At 53.4% G+C, this 16,533-nt stretch overlaps 5 protein-coding genes across 8 annotated transcripts; 3 read left to right on the plus strand and 2 right to left on the minus strand.

Annotated features, from left to right (window-relative positions):
- Nucleotides 1–62: 62 nt before the first annotated feature.
- On the plus strand, nt 63–2,245 carry IUM83_00884 (uncharacterized protein; the record flags this gene model as incomplete). Its single annotated transcript, XM_067924691.1, has 8 exons — nt 63–79; nt 241–374; nt 460–913; nt 981–1,117; nt 1,188–1,305; nt 1,391–1,910; nt 1,977–2,045; nt 2,132–2,245. 8 exons carry the CDS (start codon nt 63–65, stop codon nt 2,243–2,245), a joined length of 1,563 nt encoding a protein of 520 aa, XP_067788719.1.
- Nucleotides 2,246–2,494: 249 nt separating this feature from the next.
- Nucleotides 2,495–3,415, minus strand: IUM83_00885 (Phox homologous domain; the record flags this gene model as incomplete). Its single annotated transcript, XM_067924692.1, has 1 exon — nt 2,495–3,415. The coding sequence occupies one exon, from the start codon at nt 3,413–3,415 to the stop codon at nt 2,495–2,497; it is 921 nt and encodes a 306-aa protein (XP_067788720.1).
- Nucleotides 3,416–5,668: 2,253 nt separating this feature from the next.
- On the minus strand, nt 5,669–6,154 carry IUM83_00886 (EKC/KEOPS complex, subunit Pcc1; the record flags this gene model as incomplete). The annotated part of the gene is made up of 3 exons (XM_067924693.1): nt 5,669–5,771; nt 5,901–6,029; nt 6,126–6,154. 3 exons carry the CDS (start codon nt 6,152–6,154, stop codon nt 5,669–5,671), a joined length of 261 nt encoding a protein of 86 aa, XP_067788717.1.
- Nucleotides 6,155–8,724: 2,570 nt separating this feature from the next.
- IUM83_00887 (TRP-like family) lies at nt 8,725–11,802 on the plus strand (the record flags this gene model as incomplete). Of its 4 annotated transcripts, XM_067924694.1 has the most annotated exons (2): nt 8,725–9,566; nt 9,635–9,686. In XM_067924694.1, 2 exons carry the CDS (start codon nt 8,725–8,727, stop codon nt 9,684–9,686), a joined length of 894 nt encoding a protein of 297 aa, XP_067788438.1. The 4 variants fall into 4 exon arrangements, with proteins under 4 accessions (XP_067788438.1, XP_067788437.1, XP_067788436.1 ...); XM_067924695.1 differs by having other exon boundaries at nt 8,725–11,802; XM_067924696.1 differs by lacking the exon at nt 8,725–9,566 and having other exon boundaries at nt 9,619–11,802.
- Nucleotides 11,803–11,973: 171 nt separating this feature from the next.
- IUM83_00888 (uncharacterized protein) lies at nt 11,974–16,459 on the plus strand (the record flags this gene model as incomplete). The annotated part of the gene is made up of 14 exons (XM_067924698.1): nt 11,974–12,057; nt 12,137–12,247; nt 12,327–12,504; nt 13,768–13,790; nt 13,870–13,949; nt 14,032–14,095; nt 14,168–14,511; nt 14,580–14,763; nt 14,830–14,985; nt 15,049–15,295; nt 15,686–15,806; nt 15,884–16,004; nt 16,072–16,298; nt 16,372–16,459. The coding sequence occupies 14 exons, from the start codon at nt 11,974–11,976 to the stop codon at nt 16,457–16,459; spliced, it is 2,028 nt and encodes a 675-aa protein (XP_067788444.1).
- Between the last annotated feature and the right edge of the window lie 74 nt (nt 16,460–16,533).

Below are 16,533 nucleotides of genomic sequence, written 5' to 3' on the forward strand. Positions count from 1 at the left end.
GCCGAGTTGACGTCGCCCTCACCGTTCGATGGAGTTTTAGTATGGGGGCACGCGTATCGAGTATGACGGGGAGAGTTATGTGAGCCACACCATTTTACATTTTTAGATGGCTACACCTTCGTCTTCGTCTCCACTTGGCTTCGCCAAGCATTGAAGCATGTGCGTAGGCGCGCATGTCTAGCAAAGGAACATGTAAATTTATTGACAAATTTTTGCTTGTTTACAACGAAATACTGTCAGGTTGGCGAAGAGAGCGAGTTGGCTGGAACAGCCCAACGCCGAGTTACCGGGAGTGCGAGCCAACCTTCGACGGATTCTGCTGCTGTCCGAAGGCACGAGGTGTAAAGCTGACTACGAATTCCTCGACAAGTACCGTGCGTTGGTCGTTGATGTCAAAGTGTATATTGATTCCGCTTAATGGTACGTTGTTGCGCTGACGCTCTGTGTGCACTACTGTAGTCCACCGGGTCAAGTACTTCCGTGAGCTGCCACCGAGAGATCGATTGCGGTTCTTGAAGGCGGCCAAGGGGATTGAGCTCGAAGACGGAGACGCTCTGTTCCGGATCGGCGACCGTGCAGATGCGTTCTATTGCATTATGTACGGTACTATGAGCGTGGTCATGGATTTCTCGCGGATGGCAGCCCCAACACTGAACGAATTCGAGGAGATCATGAATCGTGCCCGCGTGCACTCGAGCTTCCTGAATCCAGGCGGAAAGGTTGATATGTCGCATGATGCGACCTATGTTGTTCGCACAATGAAGCCGCTAGAAGTGTTTGGCGATGTCGGCCTACTTCTACAAGAGCAGCAGCGTACAGCGTCTGTGGTGGCTACAGAAACCACACTGCTTATGCAGATTGATCGCGACACCTTCATGGCACTAAGAGCGTGTAACCTCTCGCGAGAACTCCGGTAGGTATCAGTCGTGTTTTCAAGCAAGGAACTCGAGCTAATTTACTTGTGTCATTGCTGTCGATAGTGAGAAAATGGCCTTCTTGGCAGGGGTAGCGTGCCTGGATCATTGGGAAGACGAAGCCATATTGAAGCTGTGCGATCGGATGGAAAAGATTCAGCACACCTACAACGATGTTGTCGTGATTGAGGGCGAGCCTGCAAGTACGTAAACTTTGTGGCATTTGTTCGCCCCGGACTGATCAGAAAATCGTCCTGCTCGTTGTGCCGAAAGACAACTTCTACTTCATCATGCACGGCGAGTGCAGACTTGTCAAGCGCTACTCAGGACTCGAGCAGAAGCTGGGAGAACGCAAGAAACCCTGCTTCGTTGAAATATCCACCGTCTGCAGGTAAAGAAAGATGAGCACTTTCGAAATGCAATATTGCAACAGCAGCTTTGCTAACCTACAAACGTTCTTTTTGTGTCTCATAAAGCCAGCACTACTTTGGTTACTACGAAGCAATCCTGGGCGTGACCAATGCAGTATTTTCCGTATTGGTTTCTTCACCAACTGCCGTTCTGTACCGCGTAGACCGCGTCGATTTCCGACAGATTGTACTCAAGGATGCCACAACGGATCAAATTTTGCGCCAGGAAGTCATTGGGCTCTCAGCTAGAGCCGACACCACCACCGTCATGCGTGACTTGCAGCGCGAAAACCAGTGGAACCAGTACAAGCACAAACTAGTTGATTCGGTTCTTACTCGACATGAAGAAGAGCATATCCCCACAATGGGGCCGCGACCGGATCTTGGTGGTCATCGATCAGCGCGTGAGCCGGATTTGTGTCTACCAAAGTTGCCGCTTTCGCCAAAGTCTGGTAGAGGTGCTCAAAATGAGCGAGGTGTTCCTGGTGTCTCCTCTGGCCAGCTCCGGAGAGCTCAAAAACCTCTAACGGAGAAGCCGAAGCCATCCCCACGTCGTTCACGAGGAAACGATGGGAGTTGGCTCAGCGTAAGTACTACGCGTGCTGGAACCATTTGTACTTGAATGCCTCATTACTGGTGGTATCTGTTGCAGTGGGCTCGTCACCGCGCTGGAAGCAACGATATCACAAGTCTGAATCTCACTGACAACAAGAGTGAACAGGTAACCGCTTCACACGTGAACCCAGTCGACAGCTTTCGGTTAACGGTAAGAATGGAGACTAATGCAAAACGTGTGATTCCTTGCAGACACTTGTTAGCAACGTGCAGTGGGGCAAGACCTCGCAGATCATGGGTGGGCTTCGCAACGACGAAGACAAGGTGTCTACGGTCATCGTGGAGTTCTTCAAGACGAAAAGGTAGACCACTAGTGAGCAATCGATAAGTCGGATCTCCCAATGCGAACATTTTACTTATTCAGATCCAAGTTGCTACATCTTCTGTGCTCTCCGATGCAGCGGGGGCGACAGCGCCAGCAATCTGTCCTAGTGCTACAGACGAAACGATTTCGCATCGAGTCGAAGTAATAAGTTACTGCGGTTGTTGGCTAGCGTCGTTGACTCGAGCTAGACGGGAGGACTACCACTCATCCTTCAGTCCGAATCACATCGTCTAGATGTGGGGGTTCTCGGTGTCCTCGGTGATCGTGTAGAGTTCCTCTAGGCACATGGCCGAGCCTCTCACGGGGATCGGTGACTCGTAGGAGCTGGGGGCATCGTTGCACGGACTACTCACCGGCGAAGTCGTCGACGGAGGCGTGTCGAGGATAGGCACATCGTCGCCACTGGACATGCCGTTGCTGACCGACTTCCAGTCGGGCAACTCATCCTCGCACAGCTCCTTGATATCCAGGAAGGCTCGAATCTCCTGGAGCACGCGACACTGCGAGTTGACGCAGCAGCGCACCTGGCGCTTGGGTGCCGTGCGGTACACCGCCAGCACCATCTCAACAAAGTACTGGAGCTGAGCCTGCCGTTCCCTTGCGGTCTTGACGTCGTCGTCTCGGTGCAGCTTGAACTTCATCTTGCGACGTGGGAACTTGACCATTGCGAGCTGCTGCGCGAGCTGCTGACAGGCTCCGCTGCGGCAGTAGCCCTCGCGCCGCTTGTCGGCCGAGGCACACGCGGCCTTGCCGTCCAGCAGCAGCTGCTGGCGCAGGTCGCGGAACTGCGAGTAGCGCTTCTGCAGCACGAAGTTGCCCGTGCTCGTGGTCACGTTCAGGCGGAACTCGCAGTGGTCGTCCACGCGGGTGACGCCCAGGAAGCGCACGCTGGTGTCAGTGACCTCGTGCCCCGGGATGAGGCCGAAGCGGGAGCCGCCGAGCTCGGACGACAGGCGCAGCACCGCCGGCATGGAGCTGCGGAAGCGCAGCTTGTGCTGCGAGCGGCCCAGCAACGGCTGCGAGCGGCCCAGCGTGTCGTCGAAGGAGCGGTGCCGCGAGGCGGCGAAGGACTCGGTCACGTGACGCTCCACGAGCTGCCGGTTGTCGGCGCCAGGCTCAACGGCCAGGTCTTCGACCGTTAGCGTGGGCATCTTGGTTCTTGGAATGGTGAACTAGAGCGGACCGGTCGGCCGTGTGCCAACTGGAAGCTAAGCGCGCAAATTCGCGAGTGATGAAAGAGCGCCACGCCCAACTGACCCCAACGATAGGATGTGCCGGATAAGCAGGAGAGGGCAGCAGGCACTTAACCGATCAGGACCGGAGCATACGGCGGCGGCTCTGCACGGCCACCGGTCGTCTCGGTGACATCGAGTTGCCGACAACTTGCTGGTTACACACACCCGCTCCAGAGAAACGCCGCGGCTGCGCTCAGCAAGCCTCAACTCAGATCCAATAAAGTGAAGCTGCCCGTAAATACGTTCGAGGCAACGCGGGACTGGAGTGGAGTCGCGGACTCGGCTGTTTCGGCCAGCAAGCCGCAGCGAGAGGGGCTGGTGGTCATCGCACCCGCCTGGGATCCCAGGCGGCTGCAACCCGAGCGTCTCCGAATAGATTTCGAGCGTTTGCAAGCTGAATCTCCGCGGTAATCGATGCACACGTTGGTCTCCGCCACTATACTCAATGCCCCTGCCACTCGCCCACTATACGTTCACGTCCAAGCCATCCGGTCGCTCGAGGACGGCTGCGAGGACGGCTGCAGCCTACCCGAAAGACTGCGCCATGGTCAATTGCCGCCACCAGGACGCCCTGGGCCGAATCTGCTGGCGAGCGCATTCCAGTGGTGAGCACTGGGATCTCCATCTCAGTTGTGAGATGCAGCCGTTTGCTCGCGAGGCTCCATGGGGTTCACAGTGAACTTCACTGGCAGGAATAGCTTTCGGGCCGGAGAAATGCACCGTTAGTGCTGGATGGCAGGCGACAACCGCCACCACATAGCGCCGAGCGCTCGGCCTGTGGCTGCCGCGACGCCGCCAACGTCACCGAGCCCGAACCGACGGAAACCTGGCCGTTGCCAGCGGTAATGCCATGCGTTTTGCAACCTGCGCCCATGGCAAGCGAAACTCGGATTCGTCCACCCCCTATATGGATGTACAGTAGTATTCCATACATTTACTTTCAAAAGAGTCAAGTTTGTAGCACATCCCAGCAGTGTAAAGCGCGCAGAGCAATCGAGGCCTAGAGCAAGCACGCGGCCCTGCAACAAAATCCACCGCTTGTAGTTTTGTGCGCTCCTGCATGCAAAAAGATTGCTTGTCTAAGGCTTACAAGTATTAATACATGCAGATGTGACTGTCACAACCAAGTCGCATGGTGCAAAACGTGGTCCAAGGTTGGCCTGTGCCGCCGTTACATGCGATGAACTCGGGCTCCTTCGCTTCCATCGGTCTCTACACGTGTACGACTAGCCGAATATTGGAATGTCCAACACAGCGAATTGCAAGCACTGCGAATTGCAAGCACTGCGAATTGCAAGCACTGCGAATTGCAAGCACCACCACTCAGCTCACATGCTTCAAGGCGCCGCAATACATGGACGGCACGCAAATCCAAAACGAGGAAGAAGGTTTTCCTACTTCTATTAGTCAGTGCCGACGCAAACCAGAATGCGCTGTTACCCATTGCACACGTTTGATGGTGGACCTGTCACCGAAGGTTTCGATCTGTTGGCATTTCGAGGCTGCTACCTCGCACTTGACGTTTTGCCGTCGACAAATTTACAATCTGCGACGCGCGCAGCTCCTGGTATCAGACTCTGATTCAGAGCCGCAGCAAAGCACACCAACTTCCTCACTCTGACATGAGAGATTACCTTGTCCCAGTCTGGTCGACCAAAGTGTGTAGCTTGCTCTGTATTCCTGAAACGAAATCCTTGCCTGATTGTTCATGAACGAATTCCTGGAACATCTTGAACTTGAAGGTTTTCCTTCGTCACCTGGGCTGCCGCTGCGGGATTACCGGAGAGGTGCAGGGTACTGCACCTTGCATGCGTGGCACACAAACCGTAGCTTGCGAAAATCCCCATATTTTGCAGGGAAGGGTGGGTTTTTCAAATCTATCGGGTGAGTCGGGAGGGGGGGAGGGAGGGGGGGAGGGAGGGGGGGGGGGGGGGTACTACGACAAATTGTTCACTTGGCTTGCCAATTGTGAAGTTTTTTATCATTCCACATACTGCTCGAGTCGAGTTGCAGGTGGGCCAACCTCTAATTATGTATGGATGGAGTTTATTGAATACCGGTATCTCCGAAACGTCCAACCCGGACGACTTGGGGTGGGTGGTGGTTTATTCCCCATTCGAAAAAAAACATCTCGCCACCATGATCAATCTAGGTAGTGCTCTACTTCGCTCACTCCTTAAACTCCAGCAGCGTCCTGGCCGCCAGTACGCCCATGTCGTAGAACGAAGATACGGCGGCGCGAAGCAGTCGGATCTCCGTGGCCTCGAAGTGGCTGCAGCACACCACCACCACCAATCACCGCACCAACAACCAAAACACGTGAACGTCAGCAACAATGCCGAGAGCCAAGCGCACGGCAGCCCACACAGCACAGCCATCAACTATATACAGACACACGTACACATGGAGCTCCGCGCCCTTCACGGTCAGCGTGCGGTGGATTTTGTCGGGCTGCAGCTCGTCGTCCACCTCGAGCGTCTGCAGCACGTACTGCGCGTCCACCTCCTCGGGGAACGTCAAGCTAATATCGCTGTACAGATCAGGACGGAGCGAGTTAGGTCAGCAATGAAGTGCTGCGCTGGGGGTGCCATGGAGTGAGCACTAACGGCGGCGAAGCCGGCCGTACCATTCGAACGGGTGCGTGGCGCTGGTCATCTCGCTTTAGAAACTGCTTCTTTAGAAACGATAGAAATGTTGTTCTGGCGTTTCAGAAATTCGTTTTTTTTAGGAAGGTTGTATTCTTCAGAAGTGTGTTTTTCTGGCGTTTCAGAAAGTCGTATTTTTAGAGTGAATTTGTAATTTGGCCAGTTTTTAACTGGGAATTTGCAATATAGTCATAATCAGTCAGTACTGGAATTGGGACTGTCCTAAAATTAGAATAGCTAATCTACAGTCATGCTACTGACGCCCACAGAGAGACCTCGTCTTCGGTGCATACAGACTCGTCATACAGACCCAGTCGAGGGTGTGGTTTGCGGCGGCAACGATCATGCACTTGCTGATTGGCAGGTTCCAAGTTTTGAAAGTGCTGATTAGCAATCGCCTGACCGAATTGCAAATTCCTAGTCGAAAACCTGACCAGATTGCAAATTCCACTATTTTTTTAATATTTTTCTAGGGTTTTAAAACCCATCATGATTTAGATACTAGAATTTATCAGATCCAAATCCTGGTAGAGTTGCAGGCAGCTTCGAAGTCTCGTGACTCGAGACCAGCTTTTGCCAACGAATGTCCAATCGATCCGATAAAGGGAACCAGACCCTCCGAAGAGACTCGATCCTGCTAAAAAAAAACGAACCATTTCCACAAACGTTCATCGCGGTCCATCGAATACATCTTCGTGGGAAACCTTTTCGTCGGCAGCATTGCCGAGCACACTGCTTCGATGTCTATGATTGCCACTGTCGGTTCGCAAGCGAAGACTGTCCTTTGAGAAGAACTATGATCGTTCAACTATCAACAGCGAAGATGTAACATCCACTTGCTGGTACCCTAACTAAGGTGTTGAGTTCTACAGAACTGGACAAAATCGTATTTGTGCTTGACTTCTTCATCCAAATCGAGCACGAACTCCACCGCTATCTTCGCGTCTCTTAAGTTTTTCTTCATACATTCATCGGTCGACTCAACAATGCGTGCGTGTGTGGGTTTACGTAAGCATGTGGTTGCAAGCATCATAGCCAAGATGTTAGCAGCAGCCAATGCTATTCATGAACGTATTGTTTCATCTTTGTGGGAGCTTTGGCGCCTTGGTGTCACGACGGTGAGAATCTCAAGAAGATGCTAGGCGTTCTCGTCAGATACAAAATAGATTCAAGGCCTCAAAACCTCCCACCACGGGGGTAGACATACCATTTCATGGGTTTCTAAGCTGGTGGTTCGACGATTCCAAGTACCGTGCCCCGAAAAAGTGAAGTAGAGCCTTGAGCGTGTAATTCCAAACCCATACCGTGCAATCGCATTTTATTTATTCAAGCTACATGAACAAAGAGAACTAAGAGCACCTCCAACACTAGAAGTAAAAGTTCAGGGACTTTGGAGTGAATTCTGTATTTACTGTTTAACCCTCCGCGGTGAAGATACTCCAAGGTCTCTCTCTAGGCCACGACTTCAACAAAGTACATGTATGCTGGGGCGCCTGGCACAGGTTGCATCCCCTCGTGTTTTAAACCGAAGTTCATCCTCTCGACGGCTTTAGAAACAGCTTTTTTGTTGGAAGAGAAGCGTGTGTGGAGAACACGTGGTTGCGCGCACACGAAAGCTTATCCGGCAAGAAGCTGTAGTGCACGTAGTCTTGTGCATTGAAGCCTAGCCAAGTTGGCGATTGCACAACATGTCATGTGCGCAATATATCGCTTCAAGCGGTCCTGTCGCCCGTTGTCATCTGACAGCCATGTTCGTGGGATCATCTGCTTGCGCTTTGGCATTTTCTGTTCGGCCGTATGGTACGTAGCCAACATTACCGACGTCGCATCGGTGAGGCACCAGTCAGACATGCGGTGACGTTGAAACCGTCGGTCCGACGAGAAATTGACTCCAGTCCCGCGTAGACCGTCGAGTCTGACATTGCCCGAAGCCGTGAGCGGTCCGCTCTGCAAAGGTTACCCGCTTGTAAAAATCGGCAAACAAACCGCTGATACTCTATTGTGCAGGTACCTGCAACCAACGCTAATTAATGACCCCGTGCATGTACATGTAGTAGCGCGACAGCAGTTGCATCCGCCGTGCGGCAACAATTACCCTTCACCGACGGAGCAGATTCTCGGAAAGCCGCGTCAGAAAGACACACTCCCGCCGATCGTCAAAACTTTACTGCGGAACCCGTCGCCATTGCAACTACGCGTCCTCGTGAGCCTCGGGGCGCGGTGCTTCCCAAAAATCGCTCCTCCATCGCTTCGAGCGACCTTGTCTAAAGAGCGCGGCGCCCGGCCCGTCTCACACACACATCGACGCGGCACCGAAATGCAGTCCGAATAGTTTTTGCGCGCGGTGATTGGCCAAAACCCCAAGATGCTGAACACTTGCATCGCGGCTCCAGTTTTTTGCGCACCTGGTCCCATCCGAAGCTCGGGCGGCTCCCTCTGTTCCGCTCGCCGCCAAGCGTGTCAAAGCCCAAGCCAGTTCCTCTTTGGACAGGTCCGCCACCTCCACAGCACGAGCGCCGGCGCCGTTCGTACATACAGACACATACTCTCTCTCTCCATCCACCCAGCCGCCCGCCAGCCATGGGGCTGCTGTGCTGCGCCGCCAAGTGCTGCGGCTGTCTGGCGCTCTCGCAGCTCTGCGCGCTGCTGCTGCCGCTGGGCATCCTGGCCGCGCTCGCGCTGCTCTTCTACACGTACGCCATCCCGTGGGGCGAGGACCAGATCCGCCAGGCGCTGCACCTCTCGGCGGACGTGAACATCGGCGACCTGAACGCCAGCTACGTCGAGGCCAACAGCTGCAGCGGCTGCGTCTTCGGCAGCAACACGCAGTGGCCCATGAACACCACGGGCACGCGCCACTTCTTGGACTCGCAGGCGGGCAGCACCGCGTCGGGCGTCATTGCCACGTCGCTCGCAGGCGCCGCAGCCGTCAGCGCTGGCTCCATGCTCTGGGCCTCCGCCATGCCCAGTGCCGCTGCCGCGCTGAGCTTCTCCGGCGGCTTCTACGAGATGACGCACATCGTGGAACAGGCGCAGTTCGCGGGCATGATCAGCCAGCTGCGCATCGAAGGCGCGCCGACCTTCCTGCTGCAGTTCTCCAAGGAGCTGTCCTGGACCAATTTCAACCTCATCAAGAGCAGCAGCGGCGATAGCAGTAGCAGCAGCAGCAGCGGCAGCGACGACAGCACGCGACGACTCGCGGACTCGAGCTCCAGTGCTACAGGAGTGTATGCCGCGGCGGGCGAGTCCGGGCCTGCGAGATACGCAGCTCTGATCGGCGTGAACGTTGATGATTTGTTCTTCTACACACTCGTGACGTTCATCGTGGTGATTGCGGTGCTGCACGCGCTGTACTTGGTCGTCGTCGTGGTTGTGGGCTCGATGGCGAAGAATGAATCGTTCGGCGACGTGGCCCGCAAGTGGTACAGGAAGGTCATCTGGGCCGGCGTGCTGGCTCTGCTGCTGGCGCAGTACATGTTTGCCATGACAGGAAGCTTCTTCATCTCGGAAGGATCGTCCAATGCCTCGGCGAATGGATCTAGTTCGCGATTCGCGCTTGGCATTGCAGCCCTCGCAGCTGTCGTGCTCCTGGCGCTTGGGCTGGGTATCATCGTTGTTGGCAACAACACGGACGAGCTCAAGGACGTCGGCACGTACGAGCACGACCAGCGCGCCTTCAGCAGCAAGTACAGTGCTTACTACGACGAGTACAACTTCGACAACCGCTTCTTCTTCGTGCCACGCATTCTGCTGGCAATTTTGACCGGTGCAGTGGTTGGTATTGTTCGGGATGCTACGACTCAGCTGCTGTGCATCCTGGCCCTCACGATGGTCTACCTGATCTTGCTGCTGATCCGCCAACCCAACTTGTTGCGGTTCCTGTACTACATCGGCATTGCGTCGGTGTTCATGAAGGTTGTGCTCATCTGCCTCATGCTCATCGTCGCGAGGGATGACTACTTCCCGCAGAGCGTGCGCGACAACGTGGCCTACGGCATCATCGGCGTCAATATGTTTATCTTTTTCTTGCTATTCGTGCGTCAGGCCTACACGATCATCCACAAAATGGTCGTTTCCTGCCGCCACAAGAAGAACGGAAAGGATAACGGCCTGGACGCCACCGACATCAACCTGGAGTTTGGCAACAACACGTCCACCAACGCCCGAACGTACGAGCAGGTGGAGTCTACACCGGCAGGCCATGAAGCTGACTGGTACGAAAAGCAACAACAGCAGCATCAGCTCAACCAAGCGCAACAGTACCCGCCGCAACAGTATCAGTCGCAACAGTACCAAGCACAACAATACCAGTCGCAGACTAGCACGATGTCCGGATACAGTACTACCCAGAGCTCGCGTAGTGGTCACTCCGATCACGTCCCGATGTTGGAGCCTGCCCCAGAGCCCGTTCCGGCCTCCAACCGATCGAGAGGCAACATCCGACCTCCGATTTCTCGCAACCAACAGTACTCGTTTGGAGGATCCATGCGAAGCGCCGACGCCTTCGAAGTCAACAACGCAGCGGCAGCTCCTGCTCCTGAACCGGTTGCACAAGCTCCGATCCCTACGTATGACGTGCTGGCAGCCTACCTCGGCACCAACAAGACGGTCGACGAGACAGCGTACTCCACCTCGCCAAGGTCGGGAAGAGGTCAATCATCGCGAGGGCAACACCTTTCGTCACGGGGACAGAATTCGTCTCGAGGCCAGCACCTGTCGTCTCGTGGCCAAAATTCTTCAAGAGGATTGCCATCGTCCAGAGACCCACCGTCATCGAGAGGTCAATCGTCAAGGGGAGGAGCTGCACTATCGGCATCTGGTCTCGGTTCTCGTCCGTCGACGGTGCCACTTGACGCGTACGCTGGTAGCTTCTCGGGCACGGACTCGGGTGTCAGCAACTCGTCTTCTCGGAGGAGACACAAGGATATCGATATCGACGACGTAGATATTGACGATGATATTGTGGCTGCGCCTCCTGTGTCGTCGACTGCGCGGCAGCAGTTTGCTCCTGGCGCGTCGACGATGAGCCACCACTTTGCCCCTGGAGCATCAACTGCCAGCTCTGTCGCTATGATGGAGCAGTCATACGTGAACTTCTCGGACTCGATGATTTCATCGGCTAGCAGTCAAATGGGCATGACCCAGGCTTCAATCAAGCCTGACAACACGTTCTCGGCCGCGATGGGTGCGGCTGGTAACCGCAACGGCGGCTACGGCAGCAGTCCTCAGGCCAAGATGTCGATCTTCTCGAACGATTCGGAGAACAGCTTCGACGGTGACAGCAGCGGTTGGTTCAAGGAGCGGTCGAAGACGGCGGTCAGCGTGGAGAGCAGCGACACGAACGGTTCCGAGAGTCGGAGCTACGAGCTCGGTCCTCTCGGTGTGACCACGTCCGCCTTCTCGATCCGCGACTCGGTGGACTCGTACGGCTACCAGTCGACGGCCAATTTCGCGTCATCCCACGTGGACTTCAACGCCCAGAGCAAAGTCACCAACAACGGAAGCGACGACGGCAGGTACTACCCGACCCACCGACGAGGAACAGGCTCGTCGAACCAGTCCTCGAACCAGTCGTTCCTGAGCTCGCAGTCGGACGACAGCATGGGTGTCGACGGCGAGAAGGTCCGCTACGACGATCACAACACCCTGACGCTGTAAGCCTCGACAAACGCTTCCGAGCGATAAGGAGCCACCAGCTTTAAGTTCTCTATATGTATAATGGAGCTGGTACCAATGAACAAAAGTGTCTTCAACATGTCCTTCAACTGTAGCCATCTATCTACTCGTCCATGGTGTGGTCCACACTCCGTTTTCAATTGAGCACCAAAAATGGCAGCGAGGAGGACTCGCGCCAGCGACCGCGACAGCGCGGGGCGGCTGCTGCGAGTGCTAGGGGACTGCGAGCTCTATCATGTACGTACCATCCAATAAACCGATCACTTCTCTATCCACACGTGTAATTTTCACACTATAATTCGTGGTGGCTGCGTAGATGGAGGCAGCGATCGCCAGTCTGGAGCGTGTCAAGAGCGGAATCAGATCTGAGTCCTTGCTCAAACCCAGTGACGGCGACGACGTCGACGTGCTGGAACGCACCGCTGAGGTGTCATTTAGTGCTAATATGTGTCCAGTGATGTGGACGATGCTTTTGGGGCTGACTCAATGAAAAATGACTGTACCAGGGCCGAGTGCTGTCGTTGTCGGACCACAAGCGGATTGCGCGACTGCAAGCGGCTTTGACTACAGTTGCAAACGCCTACAATGGCGGAAAGAAAGCGGGAGAAGCTCAAGAGATAAATTCGAGGCGAAACCTGGTGTGCGCTGTGGCTGGGGCTGCAGTTATGCAAGCTACGCGAGATTGTACGGCGTCTCGAACAAACTGCTGCATTTGGGGCCCTCAAGCAGAAAAACTGCATTTTCTGCTGGACTGGATGGTGACGCGCGAGTGCGCGAACGAGTCTTTGACGCGATCGAGCCAGGACTACGTACGTCAGTTATTGCTGGAGTGGATTCAACCTACAGCAGATAAGCAAAGTCAGCTTGGAGCGTGTCTTGCGCTATTTGAGTTGTTGCAACGACGTCGACAAAGGCCGGCGAATTCCGCACCTACAAGTGCGATCTCGTGTTTGCTGGGTGATCGTGTGGGGTCGTATTTGGACGCCTTACGGGCTGCTGTCGATGGAGGGATGTTACAAGTTCCTGACTCGAACCGTGTGAAACCTTCAAAGCTTGGGCTGATCGCTTTGGAGACGCTGGTGCTGTTGTGCGGGGATATTGCAGCAGAGTATGCAACCTCAAACGCAGAAGCAAAGAAGAGTCTTGGTAGTGCTGAATTGATGAACAGGATGGTGGAGAACGCGCGATATGTCATAGTTGTGCTTCGCCGGTGGCATCTTCACTCAACACGGCGCCAGTTTCTTGGCTACGCACTGCAACATCTGCAATCATACGGGGAAGTATGCAAAACACTTTTGTTAAGTTTGAATGGTTTCAAAGGTGGTGTAACTGATCCAACCTCGAGTGCGGTAGCAGGGCTCGATGCTCTCAGCTGGCACTGGTGCGCGACCGCCCCACTACTGTGCACACGCTGTAACGTATCGCTGCAGGTGAAGAAAAGTAAACCGCACGAAGTTCTCGCTCGCGTTTTACAAAAGTGGACTGAAGACATATTAAACGGTTATGCGCGTCAAAGTACTATTGCCAATCCTGATACGATATACGCGCAGTGTCGGTATGCATGCGTACTGATCGACTTATGCGGCGGCATGAAAGGATGTTCCAAGGCTTTCGAAGGATACCCAGCGAATGTGAAAATGAACTTCATTTTTTTCTTCGTCCATGGATTGTCGGTGGCAAACAAAAGTGGTGACGTGGCTGCGCTCCATCTCACACTGAGCATCCTGAGAGCTGTTCTCTTACCAAGTGACCCGCTCCACTTACTAAGTTCACGAGATGAAGAGCAAAACCTTTTTTCACAACTTCTCCGCGAGATTGGTAATGGCCATCTCTTGTCTGAGGCCTCGGACTATGGATCGCAAGCTCGAACAGAGCTTGAATTTCTTGTGGCCGACTTCATAATCTCTCGGAGGCTCTTTATTTCTGATCTTGTTACGTGCTTGCAAGATTTTCAATCTCAAAGTACCCAGGTGGGCGGAATTGCATTCTTAAACTTGCGATACAATCCAGCAATAATGCTAACTTGCTGATATCTACATGTACATGTAGAATGTCATCTCTTTCACAAGAATGTTCCTGCACCAACTCGATCACGAAATTACCCAAGAACCGATTTACCGACTCTGGCGGTGAGAACTTGCCAGGAGATGTTGTGCTTCGAAACAGGCACCGATAACCTGATCCTAATGCTATTGTAATCCCTGTGTACAGGCAGCAGCTCTCTCCTAGTGTTGTGCCTCTCCTTGGCCACGGCAGCTGTCGCGTTCGCCGGTTGGTAAGGCGGACATGGCCTTGATATTGCTGATGGCGGCGACAACTTATGCTTGGTTTTGTTCTGCCACTATAGGCCTTATCCTGTCTGCCATCGCTCGATGACGCATTTTGCATCGCTGGATTGTGCGCAGGCGGCGTTCGTCAAACTGACAACTACTCCATCACGTCAGCTCTTGGATACCTTTTCAACACATCGACACAATATTCTCGTGAAGTTATGACGACGTGGTTTGTTGATGCGTGTCGATTTGGGAGTCCTGTTGTTCGTCTGACCTCGGAAAAGGGCCCACTATCTCCCCATGATTTACACAACTACACTGCTGGACTGAGAGGAAACTCTAAAAAGGTCACTCCAGATGATGAAGGAAGGAAAGAGAAGAACGAGCGGTTGCTGTCCTTATGCTTCGGTCCAAATGGGTGCGTTGCACCAGTACTTTTGTAGCTTAGATGATGGTCTAACGTCGTACCGTGTTATCGATGTACAGATGGAACAAAAGCGTTAGATCGACAAATGCCCGAAGCCACATTTTAGGTGTCGTGATTCGAAAACTCTTCGGCTCACCCCGCGACACGGTCCTTCTTCGGATACTACGTGAATTTGTGGGAAGCGGATGGTTTAACAGCGTCGTATTTGAAACATCGGGGAAACAGCTCACTACACACATGATGGTAATTTTGCTTATGCCGCAACACTTGACCCTTGGGTAACATCTAACGAGTCTGGATTTGTTCTAGAATCTCGAACGCTTAAGCGAGGATTCGCTGAACGACAATTCTGCCGCAGCAGCTAAAACTATTGAGGGATTGCTGTTTTCTCGGTTGGCGCCACTGTTGGTACTACGAATGCTGCCTCGGGGCATCTTTGGAGCAACTTCTGCACAGCCCTTGCAGGTAAGCTTTCCCAATAGTATACTGTCCCTTCATTGTAATGACAGTGTCTGCTTGGTGATGCAGTGTGGATGCGAGGACTTGAGTCATCTAAACGAATATATTAGCCGTCAGCAGCATCTTGATGACAGTGAGTCAGAGCACACGGATCCTATAGATAAGATCCTTTTTCACGTTTTAGCCTGCTCTGTGGTGGATCCACTGGAATTCAAGGAGGTGAAAATGCTCGCAACAGAGGCGCTAACCAAGTTCCCCCCGCCCACCGTGCTGCCGTTCGTGTTCGCGTACCTACTTGCCTTTTTACGAGAGACAGGTTCGCACTGCGAACAAAACAGATCGCTAATTGTGAACGACGAAAGTATTCCTAGTGAATGTGGGCTAGTGACCGCAAAGCTAATGGTCTACTACCTCAACAGGCTGTTGGCGGAGGACGAGCATGCTTACAAAGATAGCTGTGTCACAACGAGAACGCTGGTCGTGCTGATACAAATTATGGGGATACCGTGCAATCAAGACTCAAACTCGGGAGTGGATGTATCGCTGCTTGCCGATCTGCAACGTGGATGCATTGATTGCATCGGGTTAATACTTTCACGGCTGGCTTCGGTTGAGAATCCAGGCGAAACACCGAAGATGCTGCCAACTAGTGCTTCGTCGCTTATGAATCTTTTGTTGACTTGGATTTTTGAAGGGAACACTTCAGGGAAAGTTACTGAAGTCTACGAGGCACGAGTGCAAGAATTGTTCGAAAGTGTGCGACCTGATTCCCAGATCGACGAGTTGCCACTTCAAACCCGCATCTGTTGTTGCAACATTCTACTCAGGTGCGTTTAGAGAAAGTTTCCCTTGTGAAACTGTGAACACATCGAAGAATTACTTAGCACGCGTTGTTATGTTGCAGCACCATTTCACGGTTGAAGAGCAGTGTACTCGAGCGTTGGAAATCACAGGGATTTATCTCTCGCGTTGCATTAGCAACCGAGAGCTGCGCTGAAGAAGCTGTGGTTGCTGGAGGTCTCCAGGTAATCGAATATTGCCCGGCGTTCATGCAGCGGCGTTTTCTTACCACTTCTTACTTTTCTCCTGTAGATTATCTTTTCATTTTTGTACAAGGCCAGCGAGTTGATCGCAATGGAAAACAGCAATGACCTGCAACTGGTTCGGAACTGCTTTGAGACTACTGTATCTCGTTTGGAGTCTACCCGGAATGAATCGGTTGCAATGAGCGGCCTAAAAGTGGTTGGAGCTCTTGTTGGTAAACTTCCGAGCTTTGTGAGCACGCTACCACAGGTAGACGTACAACGCCTCATTGACGGGTAAGGAGGAATGTGTTGCGGTTGCTTGGCGAAAATACTACCGACGAAGCTAATTCTTCTTGAATGATTGTAGGTGTTTGGTTTCGCTACGTGACCGGCAACTGTCGCATGTGGTGAGTGAACTTGCTCAATCTTTGCTACAGGCCATGGCACCCCCGTAACGGAGCAAATGAGAACGACAAGTGAGATCTTGACAGACAAATAGAAGTGGAATTTTTTTATCACGAAGGCGTTT

The sequence above is a fragment of the Phytophthora cinnamomi genome, assembly GCF_018691715.1.
Source record: "Phytophthora cinnamomi strain GKB4 chromosome Unknown Contig53, whole genome shotgun sequence".
Classification (NCBI taxonomy): Eukaryota; Oomycota; class Peronosporomycetes; order Peronosporales; family Peronosporaceae; genus Phytophthora; species Phytophthora cinnamomi.